We start from the raw sequence: 27488 nt of genomic DNA on the forward strand, positions 1-27488 counted from the left end.
GGGTGTCATTGGAGAATCAGTAACTTCAAAATCTGTCAGTCATGAGGCTTCTATGACTTCGAACGTAGACTAGTCCTCGGATGTCACCTGAGTAATAAATCCAACAGGGATATTTCGCCCCTTGTAAAGCTACCCAAGTCGACTGTTTGACAGTTGATTGTGAGGTAGAAATACGGAGGAACCATCACAGCTAAACCAAGACCACGCAAACTTCACTCCCTGACGGAAAGGAACCATTGAGACGTGGGGAGGGTGATTGTAAAAATAGCATGAAATCAACGGAGAGACTCACTCGTGAATTACAAAGTGCCATTAGCATTCCTGCTGGCACAATGACTGTGCTTAGGGTGTTAAAAAGAGTAGGGTACAATAGTAGAGCAGCATCTCGTTAGCCACACATTTCTTTAGTGAATGCTAAGCGATGCTTGAGGCAGTGTAAAGCAGGACGACACCACGGAGCAGGAGCTGCCTGGAAACGAGTGACTTTGAATAATGAAGCACCTTATTCCTTGTGGCAACCGGAAGGAAGGGTTTGAGTTTAGCGAATGCCTGGAGATCGTTACCAGCCATCACGTGTAGAGCCAACACTGACGTCGCGAGGAGACGGTGTTACGGTATGGGGGTCTCTTTTGTGGTTATTGGACTTAAGACAAAGCTAAATGCGAAAGGATATGAACACATTTTACAGCATCGTGTACCAGAGAGTTTCCCAGACCGTGTTCCGAGGAACATTGGTGTTCTGTGGGAAGTGAATACGGGTTCAACGAAAAACTGATAATAATATGGCAATTTTTCGATATTTTGACGATATTAATTATTTTCTATTTAATTTTACGATTCCTGTGTCATTAATTAAATTGAAGTAATCACTGAATGAAATAAGTTTGTCTCATTTTTTTTAAATTTTTATTGACCTTCAAAACAAATAAGGTGTTCTTTAAAAGTACCAGGATTCTCAAAGTGTTCTACCAGAATGATAGTTTGGGAACCCCTGCATTGGAGGAACAATTAGGAGACGACGATTGTTTGTATCAGTATGATAATGCACCCAGTCATAAGGTATCATGTGCGAGGTAATGGTTTATGGATAACAACATTTCTTGAACGGACTGACTTGCTCAGATGCCCAACTTGAACCCAATGGGACACCTTTCGGTTCAGTTTGAACGTCGAATTCGATCCAGACTCCAGCGCCCTACATCACTACCTTTCCTGGTTTCGGGTCCTGAGGATTATTCTTTCACAGATGGACCCCTCATCGAAAGTGTCCCCGGCAGAGTTCGAGCAATTATATATGCGAAGGATGGACACACTGCATGTTGATATCCATTAACAGATGTCCGGATGGTGCAGGTTACCCCATAATTTCCTGGACAGGTGAGTTCGCTTTCGGAGGAAACTAAGGGTGTGCCAGTTGCATTAGGACCAGCGAAGCACTCTTGTGTTCAGACTAGTCTTCAGGTTTATACACTACTGGCCATTAAAATTGCTACACCAAGAAGAAATGCAGATGATAAACGGGTATTCATTGGACAAATATACTAGAACTGACATGCGATTACAACGTCTGGGCTTTGAGTCAAACAGAGCTTGGATGGCCTGTACAGGTACAGCTGCCCATGAAACTTCAACACAATACCACAGTTCATCAAGAGTAGTGACTGGCGTATTGTGACGAGCCAGTTGCTCGGCCACCATTGGCCAGACGTTTTCAGTTGGTGAGAGATCTGGAGAATGTGCTGGCCAGAGCAACAGTCGAACATTTTCTGTATCCAGAAAGACATGCGGTCGTGCATTAACCTGCTGAAATGTAGGGTTCCGCTGGGATCGAATGAAGAGTAGAACCACGGGTCGTAACACATCTGAAATGTAACGTCCACTGTTCAATGTGCCGTCAATGCGAACAAGAGGAGACCGAGACATGTAACCAATGGCACCCCATACCATCATGCCGGGTGATACGCCAGTGTGGCGATAACGAATACACGCTTCCAATGTGTGTTCACCGCGATGTCGCCAAACACGGATGCGTCCAGCATGATGCTGTAAACAGAACATGGATTCAACCGAAAAAATTACGTTTTGCCATTCGTGCACCCAAGTTCGTCGTTGAGTACACCATCGCAGGCGCTCCTGTCTGTGATGCAGCGTCAGGGGTAACCGCAGCCATGGTCTCCGAGCTGACAGTCCATGCTGCTGCAAACGTCGTCGAACTGTTCGTACAGATGGTTGTTGTCATGCAAACGTCCCCATCTGTTGACTCAGGGATCGAGACGTGGCTGCACGATCCGTGGCTGCACGATCCGTTACAGCCATGCGGATAAAATGCCTGTCATCTCGACTGCTAGTGATACGAGGCCGTTGTGATCCAGCACAGCGTTCCGTATTACACTCCTGAACCCACCGATTCCATATTCTGCTAACAGGAATTGGATCTCGACCAACGCGAGCAGCAATGTCGCGAGACGATAAACCGCAATCGCGATAAGCTACAACCCGACCTTTATCAAAGTCGGAAACGTGATGGTACGCATTTCTCCTCCTTACACGAGACATCACAACAACGTTTCACCAGGCAACGCCTGTCAACTGCTGTTTGTGTATGAGAAATCGGTTGGAAACTTTCGTCATGTCAGCACGTTGAAAGTGTCGCCAACGGCGCCAACCTTGAGTGAATGCTCTGAAAAGCTAATCATTTGCATATCACAGCATCTTCTTCCTGTCGGTTAAATTTCGTGTATGTAGCACGTCATCTTCGTGGTGTAGCAATTTTAGGGGCCAGTAGTGTGTATTTATATTGTAAGTTTAGATGTGTTTTATTTAAATCAGCAAGAAATAATTCAATTGTATCGCTACGCTGCATTTTCCGTCTTGTTCACTATGTACTGCTCGCCAGACTGAAATAATCCATTTACGACAAACGATGTATGGCAGTAGGAGTCCTTTTCCGTCGCTCGCTCGGATGAAGTGAACAAAAGCTGCGAACCTGTCGCGCCCCTCAGCCACTTTAAATGGCACTCCCGCGCTGCAGCCGTGCAGTACTCTACCCATTTTTAGCACCAGAGCAGGCGCAGGAAATTTCAGAACAATTTTCTAATCTCGTCTACCTGTCCCGAGAAAATCATTTGGCGCTCTTTTCTTCACTGCGTACCCCATGAACTGACTTGCCTGCGTAGCCAAGCGTAAGTCACAATGGTAGCTGATTTAAATCCTGATAATAAAATTTCGATGACAGTATTTGGACGGCAAGCAGACGAGACTAGACGAGACAATTTCTAATCATTATTTTTGCCATTGCTCGATGTTAAAGCCAAAAGCAGACCGCAAGGTATGTCACTCATTGTTACAGTGTGACGTCAAACGGAGCGCGTGAAATAAAAACGTAACAAAAGCCTGGACACTCGCCTATCACAGCCACACATCCAATACAACTCATTCCTCACAATACGGCCAGTACCCAAGCTGAAATTCAGCTTTGTTCCCAACAGAGCGAAATTTTCACTCTGCAGCAAAGTGTGCGCTGATATGAGACTTCATGCCAGATTAAAACTGGGTACCGGACCGAGACTCGAACTCGGGAATTCCGGTCCGGTACAAAGTTTTAATCTGCCACGTAGTTTCTCATCAGTGCACGCCTCGCTGCAGAGTGAAAATTTCATTCTGGAAACAGGCTGTGGCTAAGCCAGGTCTCAGCAATATCCTTGCCGGCCGGTGTGGCCGAGCGGTTCTAGGCGCTTAAGTGCGGAACCGTGCGACTGCTCCAGTCGCAGGTTCGAATCCTGCCTCGGGCATGCATGTGTGTGATTTCCTTAGGTTAGTTAGGTTTAAGTAGTTCTATGCTCTAGGGGACTGATGACCTCAGATGTTAAGTCCCATAGTGCTCAGAGCCATTTTTTGAGCAATATCCTTTCTCCCAGCAGTACTAGATCTGCAAGGTCTGTAGGAGAGCTTTTGCGAAGTTTGGCAGGTAGGAGACGAGATACTGGCCGAATTAAAGCTGTGAGGAAGGTTCGTGGGTCGTGCTTGGGTAGCTCAGATGGTAGAGCACTTGTCTGCCAAAGGGAAGGGTCCCGACTTCGAGTCTCGGCCCAGCACACAGTTTTAATCTGCCAGGAAGTTTCATTGTTCCCAATACTCACTGATAAATTTTGAATTGCCTTTGACCTCTGGTCTTGCTCTTGCTAGCGGTTCACGAAAATGTGGAAACACCGACAGGAATGCATAAATAAATATGTTAGGCAAGCCTGCAGGTTGGGCTGCTATATTTCTCCACGAATGACTCCTGTGCACTGTCCTCAAAGCGTCGTAAGTGTCACTCGTGGTCATATCAGTGTTCTGTGTAGTAGGCAGAGCATCATGCCAGAGCTAAGTGAATGTAAATGTGGAAAACTGCTCGTGCGCGAGTGGTGGGTGCTTCCGTAACCAAGGCAACGGAAGTGTTTGGTGTTTCAGGAGCCACACTATAGAAGATTTAACTGCATGCAGCGGGAAAACACCACCCGCTACCTCACAGCGCACATAAAATTGTGTGTGAAGAGATCGTAACGGACGGTTAGTGAAGAGGTTCAGATGGCTCTGAGCACTATGGGACTTAACTTCTAAGGTCATCAGTCCCCTAGAACTTAGAACTACTTAAACCTAACTAACCTAAGGACATCACACACATCCATGTCCGAGGTACGATTCGAACCTGCGACCGTAGAGGTCGCGCGTTTCCAGACTGTAGCGCCTAGAACCGCTCGGCCTACCCCGGCCGGAAATTTATTAGCCACCCATATCTCTCCGTATATGACAGTGGGTAATCTGAATCTAACTTTATTACGATCGTTCGTGAAAGGCACTGTATAACTTATTAAGTTGCAGAACTGTCAGAAAACATTACGGCGACAGTTCCTTTGACTAAATCACCTAGTACGTACATCGTGACGAGTTATTGCATCCAAAGCCACGTAAAATCTGTAAAGTTGAGACAGTAGTATCATCACCAACGAGTGGTGGGCGCATTATTAGATATGTTTTGGAGATATTCTCATTCATTCGCCCTCCGCTGGAACCTCGGTGGACAACGAGTTGATGCTTCCCGCGCATTTCTTCACCGCCTGTAACACCATAGCTCTAATGCTGTACGGATTTATTTTGCTTTTGTTTCATTTAATGTTACATCATTGAGCTTCTGTAAGTGTGTTTGATAGAATAGAGAACAGAAAATTGTATACTCCTTTCTTTGTTAAAACTTTGATGTCATGATTTGATTGTATGCTGTGTAGCATATCTGTCATTTATATTCTTTGTCCCTTTTGGAGGGAACAAAACTTACTATATATAATTGTAATTTCTGTGTGAATAATTTTTTGTAGAAATGTCTATATGTGCAAATGTTCTGTTTTGTTTAAAATGATTGTTTGCTGATCCTCACTTGGGGTTCTTAGTTAGTTTGTATGTAAAAGGTGTAGTGGTTCCCCTTGGAAACGGAACTGTGTAGCGCGCGCAAATTGTGGTTGGCCTAGGACGAAAAGGTGGAACTGATAGTCAGTCGGGGACAAGCTACGAGTCGGGGACGAGCTACGAAACTGTGAACTGCCATGCAAAAGTTGCATAGTTCTGGTTCCGAGAGAGGTGTTTTCTGCTACTTTCCAATGCCTCGGATGGATGGATAAATAGCTGGAACTATTCTGGAATTTGTATCTATCATCGCCACCAAGAAATGACAGAGTCCAGCAATTCTGCCTGCAATTCCACCTACCAACATGCAGTTGCCACCACATTGCGCAATCATTACATCGGAATGCTATAATGATGTACAGTGAAGGATCAGCTTAATGGATGTGCTAATGTGCTCAAATATAAGGTAATTTATATCTGAATTTATGTACCTACCTTGATTTTTCTCCTCATCATAACACCTCTCAGGTTCCTCTCCCTTTGAACTAAAGTGATTACCGAGTGTCCTTACTGAAAGTACATTAAAACCCAGTTTTCTAATTGATGCCTCTTGAACATAGTAAAAAGAAAGTTAAAGTTAATGTGGCAAGAGAGTGGATTAAAGTTAATGATGCTTGCTGACTATTTTTCCCAGTAAAACTGCTTATTAATGTGTTGTTTCCAACTTCAAATTAAAAGTTCTCAACACCGAGGCTTATAAAGGTTTGCTTAGTAAATGATTACATTACTGCCTGTTGTAAATCGCAGAAGGTGAGTCAGTATCTTACATATATGTTAATTTTGTGTCTCACAGTAGTGAAAGTGGAAAACTGCAGTTGTGAAAAGTTATACTCATGTTTGCTAAGTATTTGTCTCTCTTGTGTATTGGAAGTGCATATTAATAATATAACAGCATCCACAGTTTGTCTAATGTGCTAATGCTAGGTAACAAGTAACGGAAAGATCTCTATTTATGAAAACCATAATCTATTTATTAGAAAGACAGTGATAAGTAACCTGTCAGTGAATTTCAACTAACTTTCATTTTAAATAGTAAAGTATTTAACTGAGAGAGACTTAACCTATGTCCAATTTATGATCCTGGAGGGAATGTTAATGGTAATGTTATAAAGACCACTCAGTTTGTGTAAGCCCTGAAAGTAATAGTATGTTTCGGTACCTCTTATAATTTTGCAAATAGTTTGTGCTGCTCCAGTTGTTAGCTTCAATCTTAACGTAAACATATGTATGTGTCAGAGTTCATTGCACTCGCGTGTGGCCAAGTATAGGTTGTGTTTATCCATTAAAGTTACTAATAACTATTTTCTTGAAAGAGAATGTTAATCATTCTCCTGCCTAGTTAGGCTGGCGACCGTTTTCTTTATCAGTTGAACAGTACAGATAGACAAAATTTTGTTCGTACTGTTCAAATATTTACGTAATTCTGACTTTCATTTTCGATAAGCCATTCCCGTTAGGTACAGCACGGTCAACCTAGCAAAATTCCTCTCAGAGGGTAACACTCCTCTGTTGCATTATACCATAATTGTTTTTACTAGATAATTATATTTCACGACCTGCCTCCTACTTTAAGGTTATGGTATAGCAGTACCAGACGGGAGTGTTATACGCCTTGCAGCCGAACAGGACAACTTTCTGGACTCAATTGTCACGGGTGACGAAACCAGGGGATACCACTTCACATCTGAGACCAAGCAACAATCACGCCAGTGGCGGCATCCTCCTTCGCCAAAGCCGCGGAAATTCAAACAAACACAGTCTGCCGGTAAAGTCATGACAAACGTTTGAGGATCGAAAAAGGGTATTGTTGGTCGGCTTTATGCCCACTGGTACCACAATTAACGCTGATAGGTACTGTGAGACTCTGAAATAACTCAAACGGGGCAGTTCAGAATCGGAGAAGAGGAATGTTGAGCAAGGGGTACACATTCTCCATGACAACGATCGCCCACACATCGCTCGGCAAACCGTTGCTCTCCTGCAACAGTTTCAGTGGAACATAATCACCCACCCACCCTATAGTCCTGACTTGGCGCCCAGTGACTATCACCTGTTCCCTAAGTTAAGGAACATTTGGCCGGAAAGCGATGCAGCTCCGACTACGAGGTGAAAGAAGAGGTTCATAACTTTCTGAATAGCATGGCGGCGAGATGGTATGACATGGGCATACAAAAACTACCTCAGCGTCTACAAAAATGTATCGACAGATATGGTATTATGTCGAAAAGTAGCGAAATGTTCAAGCTGTAAACTGATGTAAACCATTGTAGAAATAAACAGGTCTGTATACACTAGTAGCCATTAAAATTGCTACACCACGAAGATGACGTGCTACAAACGCGAAATTTAACCGACAGGAAGGAGATGCTGTGATATGCAAATGATTAGCTTTTCAGAGCATTCACACAAGGTTGGCGCCGGCGGCAACACCTACAACGTGCTGACATGACGAAAGTTTCCAACCGATTTCTCATACACAAACATCAGTTGACCTGCGTTGCCTGGTGAAACGTTGTTCTGATGCCTCGTGTAAGGAGGAGAAATGCGTACCATCACGTTTCCGACTTTGATAAAGGTCGGGTTGTAGCCTATCGCGATTGCGGTTTATCGTCTCGCGACATTGCTGCTCGCGTTGGTCGAGATCCAATTCCTGTTAGCAGAATATGGAATCTGTGGGTTCAGGAGGGTAATACGGAACGCCGTGCTGGATCACAACGGCCTCGTATCACTAGCAGTCGAGATGACAGGCATCTTATCCGCATTGCTGTAACGGATCGTGCAGCCACGTCTCGATCCCTGAGTCAACAGATAGGGACGTTTGCAAGACAACAACCATCTGCACGAACAGTTCGACGACGTTAGCAGCAGCATGGACAATCAGCTTGGAGACCATGGCAGCGGTTACCCTTGACGCTGCATCACAGACAGGAGCGCCTGCGATGTGTATTCAGCTACGAACCTGGGTGCACGAATGGCAAAACGTCATTTTTTCGGATGAGTCCAGGTTCTGTTTACAGCATCATGATGGTCGCCCCCGTGTTTGGCGGCATCGCGGTGAACGCATATTGGAAGCGTATATTCGTCATCGCCATACTGGCGTATCACCCGGCGTGATGGTATGGGGTGCCATTGCTTACACGTCTCAGCCACCTCTTGTTCGCATTGATGGCACTTTTAACAATGGACGTTACATTTCAGATGTGTTACGACCCGTGGCTCTACCCTTCATTCGATCCCTGCGAAACCCTACATTCCAGCAGGATAATGCACGACCGCATGTTGCAGGCCCTGTACGGGCCTTTCTGGATACAGAAAATGTTCGACTGCTGCCCTGGCCAGCACCTTCTCCAGATCTCTCATCAATTGAAAACGTCTGGTCAATGGTGGCCGAGCAACTGGCTTGTCACAATACGCCAGTCACTACTCTTGATGAACTGTGGTATCATGTTGAAGTTTCATGGGCAGGTGTACCTGTACACGCCATTCAAGCTGTGTTTGACTCAATGCCCAGGCGTATCAACGCTGTTATTAGGGCCAGAGGTGGTTGTTCTGGGTACTGATTTCTCAAGATCTATGCACCCAAATTGCATGAAAATGTAATCACATGTCAGTTCTAGTATAATATATTTGTCCAATGAATACCCGTTTATCGTCTGCATTTCTTCTTGATGTAGCTATTTTAATGGCCAGTAGTGATAAAAAAATAGACCTTACTTTTGGGATTACCCTCGTATAAGTTCTTTTTTCGGTTAGACGTCATTAGAAAAGTTTTGACTACTTACAATCCAAGTGTAGCGTGGTGTGGATTGCTCCACGGCGCAGCGTGCTAATCACTGTATTGCTGGATAGTACAGAGTAGTGATCACTGTTCAGCTGTCGAAGTGGGCCCCTATCCCCCTCTAATACGTGGTGTCCCTTCACAACGGAGCCCCCTCCAGCACCGATGTCCCGTCCCCTAACGCGCTGTCTCCGCAGCTGCGGGCCGGGTTATTTTGCACAGAGTTGCTGACGCGCTGCCTGTTGTTTTGTGTGCAGGAGCCTGGTGATCCAGGGCCAGGAGATGGAGCCTTGCGAGCGAGCGCGGGACAGCACGGCGTGCGCCTACTCTTCGTACTACAACACGGAGGGCCTCAGCCCCAGCAAGAAGGGCACCCGCGAGGATCTCACCATCATCATGAAGGTAGGTGGCCCCCGTACTGAACTCCACCCTGCCAAACCGTGTGGTTCTGCAGGCACAGGGAACGTCCGGGACAGAAGTGGAGGTGTCTCACCGGACGAAGGAGCGGAACCCGCACTGACAGAGTTCAGCAACGAGCATGCTGCTCATATAAGAGGAGAAGGTTATCGCACAGCAATGCTTCCAACAGTATAACTGAAATACGTTAGCAACCGAGGACTTGAGAGCGGTTAAGTGCCAGGCCACAAAAATCCTAGCACTTCACCCAGGAAATACACTGTGTATAAAAAAAGATTCTCTTAACTGTTGTTATGAATTTCTTTTAACACACGAGATCTAACAGACACAAATGAAGACAAGAGATTCATCACTGATGAATTAAATGTATTTGCAGTTACGAATTCGATTAGACTTCAGTTGCACAAAGCGTTAGTGACAATGAAAATTCGTGCTTATCGCTAACAGTCACCAACCCGAGCACGCCACCAGGATGGATCCAAACTCCCATATGTCACCATGTGTCCCCTGCCTGTGCTTGCTCAGAAGCTGTGATTTCTGCACAGAGAGGGACTTTCATTACTGGTGTCGCGGCTTTGTTTCGGCATGAAATAGTATTTGTAGTTGGTGCGTGCATTTCTGAAGGATAGTGCATAGTACGTCGTACAATACACACACTGCAACTAGACAAGGCCGCGACAATAACAATCGAGGCCTCTCCCTGTGCAGAAATGGCCGGCCGGAGTGGTCGAGCGGTTCTAGGCGCTACAGTCTAGAACCGCGCGACTGCTACGGTCGCAGGTTCGAATCCTGCCTCGGGCATGGATGTGTGTGATGTCCTTAGGTTGGTTAGGTTTAAGTAGTTCTAAGTTCTAGGGGACTGATGACCTCAGATGTTGAGTCCCATAGTGCTCAGAGCCATTTGAACCACTTGTGCAGAAATCACAGCAACTACAGGTCGGGGACACATAGTGACCCATGGGAGTTCGGGTCGGCTCCGAAGGCGTCCCCCGGTAGATTCAGTGGTTAAGGGGCCTCTCGCGACAAGTGGGTATCCACGTTCGAGCCCAGGTGTGGCACAAATTTCCATTGTCACTGATCTTCAAGTCGCAAATAATCTACGGGAAGAACGGTTGTTGATAAGCCTCCACGTGAGCTCGAATCTAATTTTACCTTGGTGACCCTTCCACGAGACATACGCAGGAGGAAATGATATATCGACTGACTCTTCAGGGAAGTCTAATCGTTCTGGCAATGGCAAAAACATTGAACTAATTTCATACGGCTGTCATTCGCTGCATTGTCTATTCCTTCAGACATACATCCTTGTCAAAAGGACATTGCATAGTACGTCGTATAACGCAGATATTGCATATACTACTAATCATCAATAAACCTGTAGCATTTGAAATTTGAGCAATTTTCTGTTGCTTTGAAATCGTGACGTTGCTTAGATCTTCTGTCTCAAAATAAATTCAACAAAGTCTAGTATGAACTGAAACACTACTTGATCAGACAGAAAAAGATTTCAACTAACATCTACTCAAAAAAATTACATCAAGCATCACTAAGCAATTCGATAACACGTCAATTAATACCTATAAACACAGCATAACAAAACAATCGATGAGTAGCTATAAAACAATTCAAACCTTTACGCAAATCAGAGGAATATTATTTGATCTGTATGAGTGGAATGCAAATGACTCAAGCTAGTAAGATAACAATTTTTAAATAAGATTTAAAAGACACCCACATGGCTTCAACTAAAACAGCAGCTAGTAAAATTGAATTTACATTAACTCTGAGTAAAAGATAAATTACCCAGAAACAGCACAAAGAAATGAGATTTTCACCCGTCAGTGGAGTGAGAATCTCATTCTGGAAACATCCCCCAGGCTGTGGCTAAGCCATGTCTCCGCAATATCCCTTCTTTCAGGTGTGCTAGTTCTGCAAGGTTCGCAGGAGAGCTTCTGTAAAGTTTGGAAGGTAGGAGACGAGATACTGGCAGAACTAAAGCTGTGAGAACAGGGCGTGAGTTGTGCTTGGGTAGCTCAGTTGGTAGAGCACTTGCCCGGGAAGGGCAAAGGTCTCAAGATCGAGTCTCGGTCCAGCACACAGTTTTAATCTGCCAGGAATTTTCAGCACAAAGAAAACTTAAAAATTACCAACAGACAGTTTTGGAGATGTAAGTTACTCAAATTTGAACCTTTAATCTTCTTAAATAAAATCTGGGTTAACTCAAACCTAAACACACAGTATAAATCACCCTGCTGGGCAGTGGATGGCTCCAAATAACCGTTCGTATAGTCTACACTCTATAATGCTCACCAAAAAAGTGTAACAAGCGCCGATGACTACGGCTAAGTAAACCCACTTTGCCCGTGAATTCTGTAGTCGCCAAATAGCAGATCAAGTTCCCAGGTGGTCTTTTACGAAATCCAAGTGACATACGTCTTGGGCTTAAGTTAGAAGAATAGAGAATTATACAATCGCTCAAAGTAATGCTTAAGTGATAGCGTCCATGTCCCACATGGCTGACAGATCATGTCATTGGACGGGCATCCAGCAGTTATCGGTGGTAAACGATTAAGGATCAGCCGCCCTCGTTAAGTTGGCTAGGTAGAAAGTGGGCATGTCCCATGGCGGGACGCAAAGAAAGCGTGATCTTACAAGGGAAACTCCCCATCGCAACCCCCTCAGATTTAGTGGTAAGATGGCCCAGTGAATAGCCCGACAAAAACTGAACATAGGTCAAGCATGAAAACAGGAAGAAGGTGTACTGAAAAGCCTCTAGTGCTGTTTATTTTATTTTTCATTACATTAGGAACTATCCATCCGGTCATCGAAATGTTTGTTTTCTTTCTGTAGTCTTGGCAGTTCTCATACTGTTGTTGTTGTTGTGGTCTTCAGTCCAGAGACTGGTTTGATACAGCTCTCCATGCTACTCTATCCTGTGCAAGCTACTTCATCTCCAACTAACTACTGCAACCTACATCCTTCTAAATCTCCTTAGTGTATTCATCTCTTGGTCTCCCTCTACGAATTTTACCCTCCAAGCTGCCCCCCAATACTAAATTGGTGATACCTTTATGCCTCAGAACATGTCCTACCAACCGATCCCTTCTTCTAGTCGAGTTGTGCCACAAATTTCCCTTCACCCCTACTATATTCAATTCCTCCTCAGTAGTTACGTGACCTACCCATCTAATCTTCGGCATTCGTCTGTAGCACCACATTTCGAAGGCTTCTATTCTCTTCTTGTCCAAACTATTTATCGTCCACGTTTCGCTTCCATACATGGCCACACTCCACACAAATACTTTCAGAAAAAAGCTTCCTCACACTTAAATCTATACTCGATGTTAATAAATTTCTCTTCTTCAGAAACGCTTTCCTTGCCATTGCCAGTCTACACTTTATATCCTCTCTACTCCGACCATCATCAGTTATTTTGCTCCCCAAATAGCAAAACTCATTTACTACTTTAAGTGTCTCATTTCCTTATCTAATTCCTTCAGCATCACCCAACGTAGTTCGACTACATTCCGTTATCCTCGTTTTGCTTTTGTTGATGTTCATCTTATATCCTCCTTTAAAGGCACTGTCCATTCCGTTCCAGGTCGTTTTCTGTCTCTGATAGAATTACAATGTCATAGGCGAACCTCAGAGTTTCTAATTCTTATCCATGGATTTTAATACCTACTCCGAATTTGTCTTTCGCTTCTTTTACTGCTTGCTCAATATGTAGATGGAATAACATCTCAGGAGGACGTCGTTATCAGGAGAAAGAAAACTGGCGTTCTGCGGATCGGAGCGTGGAATGTCAGATCCCTTAATCGGACAGGTGGGTTAGAAAACTTTAAAAGGGAAATTGATAGGTTAAAGTTAAATATAGTGAGAATTAGTGAAGTTCGGTGGCAGGAGGAACAAGACTTTTGGTCAAGTGAATACAGGGTTATAAATACAAAATCAAATAGGGGTAATGCAGGAGTAGGTTTAGTAATGAATAAAAAAAATAGGAGTGCGGGTAAACTACTACAAACACCGTAGTGAACGCATTATTGTGGCCAAGATTGACACGAAGCCCACACCTACTACAGTAGTACAAGTTTATATGCCAACTAGCTCTGCAGATGATGAAGAAATTGATGAAATGTATGATGAGATAAAAGAAATTATTCAGGTAGTGAAGGGAGACGAAAATTTAATAGTCATGGGTGACTGGAATTCGAGAGTAGGAAAAGGGAGAGAAGGAAACATAGTAGGTGAATATGGATTGGGGGAAAGAAATGAAAGAGGAAGCCGTCTGGTAGAATTTTGCACAGAGCATAACTTAATCATAGCTAACACTTGGTTCAAGAATCATAAAAGAATGTTGTACACATGGAAGAGTCCTGGAAATACTAGAAGGTATCAGATAGACTATATAATGGTAAGACAGAGATTTAGGAACCAGGTTTTAAATTGTAAGACATTTCCAGTGTAGATGTGGACTCTGACTACTATCTATTGGTAATGAACTGTAGATTAAAACTGATGAAACTGCAAAAACGTGGGAATTTAAGGAGATGGGACCTGGACAAACTGATTAAACCAGAGGTTGTACAGAGTTTCAGGGAGAGCATAAGGGAACAATTGTCACAAATGGGGGAAAGAAATACAGTAGAAGAATAATGGGTAGCTCTGAGGGATGAAGTAATGAAGGCAGCTGAGGATCAAGTAGGTAAAAAGACGAGGGCTAGTAGAAATCGCTAGGTAACAGAAGAAATATTGAATTTAATTGATGAAAGGAGAAAATACAATAATGCAGTAAATGAAGCAGGCAAAAAGGAATACAAATGTCTCAAAAATGAGATCGACAGGAAGTGCAAAATGGCTAAGCAGGGATGGCTAGAGGATAAATGTAAGGGTGTAGGGACTTATCTCACTAGGGGTAAGATAGATACTGCCTACAGGAAAATTAAAGAGACCTTTGGAGAAAAGAGAACCACTTGGATGAATATCAAGAGCTCAGATGGAAACCCAGTTCTAAGCAAAGAAGGGAAGGCACAAAGGTGGAAGGAGTATATAGAGGGTCTATACAGGGGCGATGTTCTTGAGGACAATATTATGGAAATGGAAGACGAGGTAGATGAAGATGAAATGGGAGATAAGATACTGCGTGAAGAGTTTGACAGAGCACTGAAAGACTTGGGTCGGAACAAGGCCCCGGGAGTAGACAACATTCCATTACAACTACTGACAGCCTTGGGAGAGCCAGTCCTGACAAAACTCTACCATCTGGTGAGCAAGATGTATGAGACAGGCTAAATACCCCGAGACTTCAAGAAGAATATAATAATTCCAATCCCAAAGAAAGCAGGTGTTGACAGATGTGAAAATTACCGAACTATCAGTTTAATAAATCACGGCTGCAAAATACTAACGCGAATTCGTTGCAGACGAATGGAAAAACTGGTTGAAGCCGATCAGTTTGGATTCCGTAGAAATATTGGAACATGTGAGGCAATACTGACCCTACGACTTATCTTAGAAGAAAGATTAAGGAAAGGCAAACCTACGTTTCTAGCGTTTGTAGACTTAGAGAAATCTTTTGACAATGTTGACTGGAATACCCTCTTTCAAATTCTACAGGTGGCAGGTGTAAAATACAGGGAGAGAAAGGCTATTTACAATTTGTGTAGAAACCAGATGGCAGTTATAACAGTCGAGGGACATGAAAGGGAAGCTGTGGTTGGGAAGGGAGTGAGACAGGGTTGTAGCCTCTCCCCGATGCTATTCAATCTGTATATTGAGCAAGCAGTAAAGAAAACAAAAGAAAAGTTCGGAGTAGGCATTAAAATCCATGGAGAAGAAATAAAAAGTTTGAGGTTCGCCGATGACATTGTAATTCTGTCAGAGACAGCAAAGGACTTGGAAGAGCAGTTGAACGGAATGGACAGTGTCTTGAAAGGAGGATATAAGATGAACATCAACAAAAGCAAAACGAGGAAAATGGAATGTAGTCAAATTAAATCGGGTGATGCTGAGGGAATTAGATTAGGAAATGAGACACTTAAAGTAGTAAAGGAGTTTTGCTATTTGGGGAGCTAAATAACTGATGATGGTCGGAGTAGAGAGGATATAAAATGTAGACTGTCAATGGCAAGGAAAGCGTTTCTGAAGAAGAGAAATTTGTTAACATCGAGTATAGATTTAAGTGTCAGGAAGTCGTTTCTGAAAGTATTTGTATAGATTAGAAGGGTAGATCACATAACTAATGAGGAGGTATTGAACAGAATTGGGGAGAAGAGGAGTTTGTGGCACAACTTGACAAGAAGAAGGGACCGGTTGGTAGGACATGATCTGAGCCATCAAGAGATCACAAATTTAGCATTGGACGGCAGCGTGGAGGGTAAAAATCGTAGAGGGACACCAAGAGATGAATACACTAAGCAGATTCAGAAGGATGTAGGTTGCAGTAGGTACTGGGAGATGAAGAAGCTTGCACAGAACAGAGTAGCATGGAGAGCTGCATCAGACAAGTCTCAGGACTGAAGACCACAACAACAACATTCACATAGACCACTGAATATACCAGTAAAATTGTATCACTGTACGGGATATAGTTCAGGAAATATGACGTCATATCCACTGAGCTGATGGACACTGATGTGCCGGAGGAGGAGTTGGACAGAGAGGGGTGGAGGAGGCGATGAACTGAGGAAGATGGGAAAAGGAGAGGCATGGAGAGGTGATGGCGAGGAAATGGACAGAGAATGGAAGAGGGGATTGAAATTGAAAGGATATAGGAGGGAGAGATGACGAAAGAGGAGCAGACAGACTAAGAGAGGGGGAAGAATATATGCTCGGAGATTTGGGGGGGGGGGGGGGGGGGGGAGGAGATGGACAGAGAGGAAAGGAGCACGTAGAAAGAGGGGGAGGAGCAGATGGATAGTGAGAGAGGGGAGCAACAGATGGACAGAGAGTGAGGAGGTTGAAGGAAGTGGACAAAGAAGGGGCGAAGCAGATGGGTAGATGTGGGGGAGGGGGGTGGGATTGGACTGATAGTTTGGAATATACACATACCCAGCCAACGCCGAATACTCAGCTAGTACAAATTAAATCAACCAATTCGGCAGTCAATAAAACATAAAGCGCTATTACGTCTGTATAGCTGCAGAAACGATAGGTACTGCTAACAGCCGCATCAAACGAATATGTCTCTGCGACCGATTAAACGATGCAGATGCTACAACACGAATAAAAGTAAGCAGTATGCAAATTCAGCCAGAACGCCGTAATTCAATTGTGTAGACGTAGTAAGAATATCACAAGGTAGAAAAAGACATTACCTTTCTTCTTATGTAAAAGCATTGTGGATACAACTTTGATTTCTCAGTACAGTTAACATGTAATTGAAACTCCGTTCAATAAAAATATCAGTAAATGTAAAGTGGCGTGAAACATCTAAAGTTTGCGAGCACTATTGAGAAACATAAAAAGCCGGTTCGGACTGACATTCCCGTGTAAATCAGTAGAGTAATATATATATATGGCCATGTAGTTTAGTCCAAATGCGCTCTTTAAGGGCAAAACACCAATAATATATATATATATATATATATATATATATATATATACTCCTGGAAATTGAAATAAGAACACCGTGAATTCATTGTCCCAGGAAGGGGAAACTTTATTGACACATTCCTGGGGTCAGATACATCACATGATCACACTGACAGAACCACAGGCACATAGACACAGGCAACAGAGCATGCACAATGTCGGCACTAGTACAGTGTATATCCACCTTTCGCAGCAATGCAGGCTGCTATTCTCCCATGGAGACGATCGTAGAGATGCTGGATGTAGTCCTGTGGAACGGCTTGCCATGCCATTTCCACCTGGCGCCTCAGTTGGACCAGCGTTCGTGCTGGACGTGCAGACCGCGTGAGACGACGCTTCATCCAGTCCCAAACATGCTCAATGGGGGACAGATCCTGAGATCTTGCTGGCCAGGGTAGTTGACTTACACCTTCTAGAGCACGTTGGGTGGCACGGGATACATGCGGACGTGCATTGTCCTGTTGGAACAGCAAATTCCCTTGCCGGTCTAGGAATGGTAGAACGATGGGTTCGATGACGGTTTGGATGTACCGTGCACTATTCAGTGTCCCCTCGACGATCACCAGTGGTGTACGGCCAGTGTAGGAGATCGCTCCCCACACCATGATGCCGGGTGTTGGCCCTGTGTGCCTCGGTCGTATGCAGTCCTGATTGTGGCGCTCACCTGCACGGCGCCAAACACGCATACGACCATCATTGGCACCAAGGCAGCAGCGACTCTCATCGCTGAAGACGACACGTCTCCATTCGTCCCTCCATTCACGCCTGTCGCGACACCACTGGAGGCGGGCTGCACGATGTTGGGGCGTGAGCGGAAGACGGCCTAACGGTGTGCGGGACCGTAGCCCAGCTTCATGGAGACGGTTGCGAATGGCCCTCGCCGATACCTCAGGAGCAACAGTGTCCCTAATTTGCTGGGAAGTGGCGTGCGGTCCCCTATGGCACTGCGTAGGATCCTACGGTCTTGGCGTGCATCCGTGCGTCGCTGCGGTCCGGTCCCAGGTCGACGGCCACGTGCACCTTCCGCCGACCACTGGCGACAACATCGATGTACTGTGGAGACCTCACGCCCCACGTGTTGAGCAATTCGGCGGTACGTCCACCCGGCCTCCCGCATGCCCACTATACGCCCTCGCTCAAAGTCCGTCAACAGCACATACGGTTCACGTCCACGCTGTCGCGGCGTGCTACCAGTGTTAAAGACTGCGATGGAGCTCCGTATGCCACGGCAAACTGGCTGACACTGACGGCGGCGGTGCACAAATGCTGCGTAGCTAGCGCCATTCGACGGCCAACACCGCGGGTCCTGGTGTTTCCGCTGTGCTGTGCGTGTGATCATTGCTTGTACAGCCCTCTCGCAGTGTCCGGAGCAAGTATGGTGGGTCTGACACACCGGTGTCAATGTGTTCTTTTTTCCATTTCCAGGAGTATATATATATATATATATATATATATATATATATATATATATATATATGCTTTTTGTCGGCTTTGTGTCTTCGGCTTCATCTTGATTGCCTTTTTGGTTGCCCATGTTTCTTTCATCTTCTGGCTGTGATCTTGCTTGCGTTCTTCGGTCCATTTTACGCCTCTTCGTTTGTCACATTGTATCTCACGTAGTTTACTTTTCTTAATGATGTTTCTGAATTTTATTCTGTCGTTTATTGTGTCTGCTGTTATGTTGAGTTGGTTCAGGTCGTTTTTTACCTCTGCCACCCATTTGTTGTTTCTAGTGGTTACCCAGTCAAAGATCTGTTTGGTCAGCCTGTGTGATGGCATTCTGTATATGTGTCCATAGCATTGTAGTCTGCGTTTTCTAATCTTTTCTGTGATTGTCTCCGTATGTTTGTATAGTTACTCTGTAGGTTTCTTGATCCATATTCCATTGCAGCAAATATTTTCCTAAGTATTTTCCGTTCTACTTTTTCTAGTTGTCTGATACGTGTATGCCCTAGGATTAGTGTGATCTCTGCTGCATACAGTGCCTCGGGGAGCACCACCGTGTCGTAGTGGCGTAATTTGGCTTTTTGTGAGATAGACTTCTTGTTGTAATGATTCCACACTACTCTGTATATCTTGTCCAGTTTAGTCTTTCTTTCTTCGTTTGAGTCTCTGTTATGTCCACTCATTTGTAGTGTTTCACCGAGGTATTTGAAGTTCGCCGTTTTGTAAATCGTGTCATACTTTGTGTTCAGAGATGAGAGTTTCTTTGTGCTCATAAACTGTGTCTTTTCGTAAGAGATCTGTAGTCCAGTTTTGGAAGCGATTTCGTGCAGTTTTTCAATAGCGTCTTTTGTTTCCTTCATAGCTTTCGTGACAATCGCCAAATCGTCTGCAAAAGCCAGGCATTTACTCTGTAGGTTTCCTAAGGTTATCCCCTGTTGTGATGTTTCCCATTCTTTTATTACCTTATCTAACACCAGATTGAAAAGGAGAGGTGAGAGGCCATCGCCTTGTCGGACCCCTGTGCGAATTTCAAAGGGTTCTGATAGTTCCCCACAGAACTTTATTTTGGAGGTCGTGTTGGTTAAAGTTTGCTCTATGATAGCCCGTGTTTTGTTGTCTACTTTGTATTCTGCTAGAGTTTTGAAGAGAGTTTTCCGGTCGATAGAGTCGTACGCCTTTTTGAAGTCGACAAAGGTAATGATCATGTTCTGTTTGTGTTGTAAAATCATTTTCAGGTTCCAAATTTGTTCCGCACAAGTCCGCCCTTTACGGAAGCCTGCTTGGTATTCCCCAATCAAGTGGTCGGTCTGGCATCCTAGTCTGTTCAGTACAGCTTTAGAGAGGATCTTGTATGTGACCGGTAGTAGGGCTATTCCTCTGTAGTTGTTCGGTTCAGTCTTGTCACCTTTTTTGTGTAGTGGGTGTATCAGGGCAGTTTTCCAGTCGTCAGGAATTTTCATGATCTTCCAGATATCTTCCAAGATCTTGTGGATGTCGTTGGTGAGTTCTGGGTCTTGTAACTTCCAGATTTCTGCGATGATGCCGTCTTCTACGATTCTTGAGTGACTTGATTATTTCTTTAACTTCTTCTAGAACTGGAGGTTCACTATCTGGATTGTACGTGCTCATTTCTGTCATCATTTCTTCCATAGGAGGGTCCGTGTTGAGCAGTTTTTCAAAGTACTTTGCCAGAATGTCACAATTGTTTCTGGTATTGGTTTCTAGGGTTCCATCCGGTCTTCTGAAGCTCAAGTTGGGTGGTTGATATCCAGTCATATTTTCTCTGAACGTTCTGTAGAAGTTTCTTGTATTGTTGTGTGTGTGTGTGTGTGTGTGTTTTCTCTGGGAGATTTACTTTTATGAACTGACAGATTTACCGTTTTTGTGGTATAAAGAGAACCAGTAATTGTAGAGCCGATTGTAAAGCCTCAAGCTGAGTGGCATAGAAAGAGGGGAAAAATTACAACAATATTAATATAATTACTGTCGAAATTCAAACAAATGTCTGTTTTCTAAATTTTACACTAATCGGCTGAAGCAAGTCAGTTCAAGTTAGTACTGGGGGGGCGGGGGGGGGGGGGGATGCGAGCTTGTGCAAACTGCGCGTCTCGCCCCCCGTCGTATAAGAGTTTTTGCGCTCGGAGCAACACACACCTACCTGTCGGAAGCTGCAGAGTTTGGCCTTAGCACTTCTTGAATCATCTGTGTGGGGCAACCAATGGAACTCTGTTTCTGAATGAGTCGATGAGGAGCCGAACTTAGAAATTTTCACTTCTTCATCTTTCTGCGAGTTTTCTACACCATGCGGCGTCTCTCGCATCCAAGTTTCCGTCTCTGTCTATTTTGCCAGTCCTCTTCTCGCATGGTCCTGTCTTTCATCGCAAGTCTCACTCCGTCGTTCCAATGTATCCAGGGTCTTCCTTTTTTGTCGCGCATGTCTCCAGCGCCATCTACTAAAATTGTGTCTACAGTATTCTTGGTAACTACGATCTGTTCCCGTAGTACTTCATTTCTTGTTTTGTCTTTTCTTGTTGCTTCACAACTTCGTCTCCAAAATTCCATATCCATTGCCTTTAATATCTCGTGATTGACCATGGAGAAACCCCACAGCTCAGCACCATACCGAGCAATGCTCTCAACTATGTAGTTTTGCATATTGTTCTTTTCAAATTTTTTAAGTATTTTTACTCCAAATAATGGAGTGTAGCTGCTTAATATCCACCATTCCATTCACTTTCCTGTCCTGTGCTTTACTTCCTCGTTGCTTTCACCTTTATCCGAAATGCCTGTCCCTAATTATTTCTATCATTGACAACACTTTACTGTAGATTCATCACCCTTAACAAGATCATTTTCTATACCTCCGACAACCAAGTATTTTATCTTTGTGTAGTTTATTTTCATACCACACTGTTCTCATTCTTCTTTAAGGTTTCTTAACATATAACACACATCCTCATCTTCCTTGGCGAAAATGACCTGATCGTCGACGAAATTTATGATGAACAAGATGCCATCACCTATTCTAATTCCCACGTTTTTGCACCTCCTTTTCTTGCTTTTCAATGCTTCCTTCAAAAATATTTTAAGCCGTACCCTTGTTTGAATCCTTTGCTAGCCTTAAGTTTCTTTTACAGTAACTTCCGCAGGCCGCTGTGGCCGAGCTGTTCTAGGCGCTTCAGTCCGTAACCGCGCTGCTGCTGCGGTCGCAGGTTCGAATACTGCCTCGGGCATGGATGTGTGTGATGTCCTTAGGTTTAAGTAGTTCTGCGTCTATGGGAATGATGACCTCAGATGTTAAAGTCCCATGCTTAGAGCCATTTGAACCATTTTGAACAGTAACTTCCCAACTTTAACTCAATATGTATCGTCTGGATACAGATTTCTAACGGCTTGTACATAACATTTATGAATAACCGGGTTATTCATTACTTCTCACATCCTAGAAACTAGTTCACTGTCATAGTCCTTTTGCAAATCTATAAAAACCAATGTGTTGTCCCACATTTTCACGTTGGACTAAAATCAATTTTCGCGAGAGTAGGACTTCATTCTGGCAACAGGTTGTAATGTTGAGTAGTATTTTCTTTAAAGGAGTGATTTGTACTTAGTCGCATTGGCTTTTTCATGTATTATATACGGGATGTACCAGAAAGTAAGGCTTTCAGGAAACATTCCTTACACTTAGACAAATAAAATGTGTTGTACGAGTCAGAAAACGCTTTATTTCCATTGTAGAGTTGTTTTTCTACTTCTCTTCATGATCACATTAATGATGGGAAACACAAAGAAACAGAACAACATTACAGCAAACGTTTTCTTACATGGTTCAAATGGTTCTGAGCACTATAGGACTTAACATCTGAGGTCATCCGTCCCCTAGAACTTAGAACTACTTAAACCTGACTAACCTAAGGACAACAAACACATCCATGCCCGTGACAGGATTCGAACCTGCGACCGTAGCAGTCACGCGGTTCCCGACTGAAGCGCCTAGAACCGCTCGGCCACAGCGGCCGGCTTTCTTACCTGAACTGTTCAAAATAGCCTCTCGGTTATGCTTGGCTAGAATTTACAGTGAGCTGTAATTTTTAAGTTCACCACCAGTGTTCGTTGTTCCAATGGAACGAAGGTAATGTTGACATGTGACTCATTTCATTGCTTGTGTTGACATGTGACTAACTTCATTGCTCTATTAGCACCGAGCGGGGTAGCGCAGTGGTTAACACACTGGACTCGCACTCTGGAGGACGACGATTCAAACACGCATCAGTCCATCCTGAATTAGGTTTTCCGTGAGTTCCCTAAATCGCTTAAGACAAATGGTGGTGTGGTTCCTCCGAAAGGGAACGGCGGCTTTCCTTCCCCATCCTTCCGTAATTCGAGCTTATGCTCCGTCTACAATGACCTCGTTGTCGTCGAGACGTTAAACAATAATCTCCTCCGCTGTATTAGCATCAAGCGCGTAGCACCAACAGGTTCAGGGTTCATCACGGACTTTGTTTCTGTCGCAGTGCAATGGAAGAGTTCTCAAAAGCGGATTCGGCAGATGTCCGTTTGTTGTGTGGATTAGCAGTTTGTAATGGCCGTGGCGCTCAACGTTTTTATAGGGAAAGATTTTCAGGACGACGGTGTCCCAAAAGGAGGACTTTGAAACGACTGATGGTTGTCTTAGGGAGCATAGGATATTCAAGCCTACTACTCGCGACTGGGGTAGGCCTAGAAGGACGAGGACACATCGGCTGGAGGAGGAACTACTAAGTGCCGTTCATGAAAACCTTAGTGTCAGCATAAGACAATTAGCTTCAACAAGTAAGGTTGACCGCATGACTGCCTCAAGGGTTCTACACGAGAACCCGCTGTAACCGTACCATGCACAACGCTATAGCCACGGTCAGCACCGAGTTGTCCCGCACAGGTACTCTTCTGCGAATGGCTCATCCAGCTTTGTGGCAACCCTCATTTTAGTGCATATGTGCTGTTCACGGATGAGGCTTCGTTGCAATAGGTGATTAATGAGTTGAAGAGTTACAGAAACTGATCTCTAACATAAGAATAAAGCATTTGTGAACCCATACATACTCTCTAGATATTTTACAACCTGCGAGGATAGTCGAGAGCGCTAACGCACTGCTTCCTGGACTCGGGTAGGCGCGCCGGCCCCGGATCGAATCCGCCCGGCGGATAAACGACGGCGGCCGGTGTGCCGGCCAGCCTGGATGTGGTTTTTAGGCGGTTTCCCACATTCTACTAGGTGAATACCGGGCTGGTCCCCACGTCCCGCCTCGGTTACACGACTCGCAGACATTTGAAACACATTCACACTATTTCACGATTTCCAATAGACTCAGACAGCTGGGGTACACTAATTCCGTCCTGGGGGGGGGGAGGGGGGGGGGTATGGGATGGCGGCAGGAAGGGCATCCAGCCACCCCTTAACTTAACCATGCCAAATCCGTACTTAACCCTGCCGACCATGCGCACAATACGGGATACAGGCAGTAGCGAAAGAAGAAGAAGCGAAAGAAGACTCTCTAGATATTTTACAACCAGTTTGCTCAGTTTTAAGCTGCAGAATCCGAACAAACCACTACCTGAGGACATGCAACCATGTGGAATTACAACTTTTATTTAGCTAGAATTTGCAAGGTATGGGCGTCATTTTGAAAAGGATTAATCAATTAATAAAGTGCGTTATTCATTCAAGCTACATACGCTGTGCCACCTGCACTTATAAGTTGTGTGCTATTATTTGTAGGGTGGATCCCATGAGGAAATTTGCAGGCTACACAGATCTACTGATAATAAAAGGATTAAATGTATGTGTACACCATACGAACCTACAGTATCAGCAAAGAGCCATCGCTGTTCAGTTAAGGATCACGCATGTTAGCTCAGCAGCATAAAGCGTGAGAACTGACAGGCAGCACCTATTTTCGCCCGCCTACTCCTGTTCTGGTAGTCGATTTTGTGCCATTGTGTCTTATTTTATTGACACATTAGTTTTCGTTACCCAAAGCGAAGGCTGCATGAGGATTCGAATATTTTTCCTCTGAGTGTTCCTCCACAAAAAAGAGGTCAGATATATGAAAGTGAAATATTTATAACGTCCCCTTTGGAAAAATTAAAAAATGACTATGCTGGTAAACTTCTACGTTATTTGATACTGAAATAGCTAAGTAAATCTGAATGTACTCAGCCAGTTTTCTCTTTATTTATTTGAATATTTCTAAACTGACACGCAATATTTTATCGCAACGCAATATGACTTTTAATAATCCCTACAAAAAAAAATAGCCCTGACTAACAATAACCTATACCCTTCATGAATCACTTACCTCACAAAAATCTTCGTTACTCGAACTACTGCAAAACAGCGAGCGCCAATACTGCCAGCTAAATAAAAGATTCTAATTACTGAAGGCACTAACTACTGATAGGCATAGTTAGGAAATGAAAGATTTTGATAGAGAACAAACAATGTATTTACCTTAATAATGTTCAAAAGTCATTATATATCAATTCATGACATCCATCTTTACAAATTTCCTTTTCCTGGTGGACACACGTCCAGATCGTGCTCACACAGTAATCTCTCAAAACTCTGGCATCTCTCTCTCCACATCCACCACTGCTGGCGGCTCACTAACTGCGCAACGCTACGCGCTGTTCACATCCAACTGCCAAACACTACAATAGCAAATATTCCAACAATATCAACCAGCCACAGACTGCACACAGCACAGTCAGTGATTTCCATACAGAGCGCTAAGTGGCGATACCAACATAAAAACCTAAAGAGCCTACTTACATATTATTTAGGATTTTCTGTACTTGGGTAATTAAATAAATAAGAACATAAACAGATGAAACAATCTGCGTTAAAAAAGAACTGTTTGCAACAGTGAAACAGTTATCTCCGTTGAAGGGGAAAACACTACTTCTTTGCGTTATTTGGTCCTGAGAACGAAAAACAAAACTCACTGAATAAAGAAACGAACCGTTTTTTGTTGTCTTCTAAATATTGCTTGGTTTTGCACAGAAAATAAATATCATTTTGAATTGTTTAGACATTACTTTTTCTATTCTTTCACCTCTCATCTGTGTTGAAAGTTTACGATAGAGCTTTTGTTAACAAACGTTATGAATTTTGATATGTTAATAAATTCTATTCTCTAAGCTAATTTCTTAATTCTGATGCTATATTCCGACTTTTTATCTCACGGCAGTCTCTCATAACCTCTCTTTCACCGTTCAGTATTGCTTTAAGCAAAGTGATGTTGTGTTGGCGTTCCGCCTAGAGTGAATATACCTCCATTTGAAGGTAGCCTTCCCTTCCCTGCCCATCCCTTCCCTTCCCTTCCCTTCCCTTCCCTTCCCTTCCATTGAGGACTGGCGTGAATCGACTTTTATGATCCCGGGGTCCACTGCCCGAAAGAGGAAACTACTGAGTCCAAGCAATAAAACATGTTAAAATTGGAATATTACTGAAAGCCGAAAAATATTTCGTTGCTTTTGATATTGGATGTAATGTGACAAAACATTTTTCGCCAAACATTTGGACTGTGAGAACTGTAGGAAAAGGCTGGCCGACCTGAATGAGATGGGCCCATTCGTTGAGATGGAAGTTCGCCTTGATTCCAGCAGAACTACCGTAGTGGAATTCCAAGCATCTGCTGCAGCTGTAAGCTAAGCATCCTGTTCTGGCCGCTACTCCTGGAGAACGTTTAGGTGAGGTTTCTGTTACGGACTCCAGACATTCCAAGCCGCTGCATACCTGAACTGCCACAGCCGTACACTATTAGAGACAGACACCACTGCTTGTGTTCGAAGTATGGTAATTAGCGCCAGTAGACAAGAATAAATTACCGTATCGTTATCCGAAAGTACAGCTCAAAGCCAGATAGAATTGATGTAGCTCAGGAAATCGACACGGAGGAGTTCAAGTAACGCGGACAGTTTAATCGAACAGTAATTCATTTTAAATGCAATATCCTTTTACATACATTTTCTCAAATGTTATGTACAACTAGTAACCACGAAGAAGACTTTCATTTAGTCGTTGCCTCAAATAAACGTAACGAGTGAGACAATTCCGATTTACGTGCTTTGCCACAGATTCATTTGCTTGCTGCAGGCACACCTAATCAAATTATTCCATATAACTGCTGTTTCTAAACTCAGTCGCATATCTTGCTTAAAATAAGCTTAAAAACAGTACTCAAAATACAGGCTCTTTCAAGAGGTGGAAGAATAGACTAACTCGATAAAACATTCCATATAACATGTATTCAGTTTTTCTTCGCTACAGAGATAAAGTTGTTAGAATATAACCCAAATAAATATTCAGACGAGCTAAGAAAAGATAAATGATTTTCATAAATTTCACCTCTGACTTCAGTGCACTTTCGAAGTCCCTTGGCAACCTCTTCCGAGGTCGTATTGGCCTTCTTTTGTTGAGGGAAGCGCTATTCATAATCTGATCAGTTTATCTCATGTGTTTCCTTTTCCTTTGTAAACTTTTCCTTTCAACATTTCGCATAGGTATAAGTATAAAGTGGTAAAGTCCGGGGACCTTGATGGCCAAGAAAAGTTACTCTTTCTGTCGATCCATCTTCCGTGGGATGTTTGTTTTAGATGATGTATCATTTTATGCGTAGAATGTTCAAGGGCCCCTTCATATTGCATGACCGAGCGAGGTGGCGCGGTGGTTAGCTCACTGGACTCGCATTCGAGAGGACGACTGTTCAAATCCGCGTCCGGCCATCCTGATTTAGCTTTTCCGTGATTTCCGTAAATCGCTTCAGGCAAA

The 27488-nt window shown here is 43.8% G+C and overlaps 1 protein-coding gene across 1 annotated transcript in view; it reads left to right on the top strand.

Annotated features, from left to right (window-relative positions):
* The window catches only part of LOC126203813 (CB1 cannabinoid receptor-interacting protein 1-like), an 871667-nt gene that overhangs the window by 578108 nt on the left and 266071 nt on the right, over positions 1-27488 (top strand). The window contains exon 3 of the mRNA XM_049938181.1: positions 9478-9622. Within this exon, the coding sequence (XP_049794138.1) occupies positions 9478-9622 (145 nt within the window). The remainder of the gene's footprint in view (positions 1-9477; positions 9623-27488) is intronic.

Source organism: Schistocerca nitens, chromosome 9 (genome assembly GCF_023898315.1).
Source record: "Schistocerca nitens isolate TAMUIC-IGC-003100 chromosome 9, iqSchNite1.1, whole genome shotgun sequence".
NCBI classification, from domain to species: domain Eukaryota; kingdom Metazoa; phylum Arthropoda; class Insecta; order Orthoptera; family Acrididae; genus Schistocerca; species Schistocerca nitens.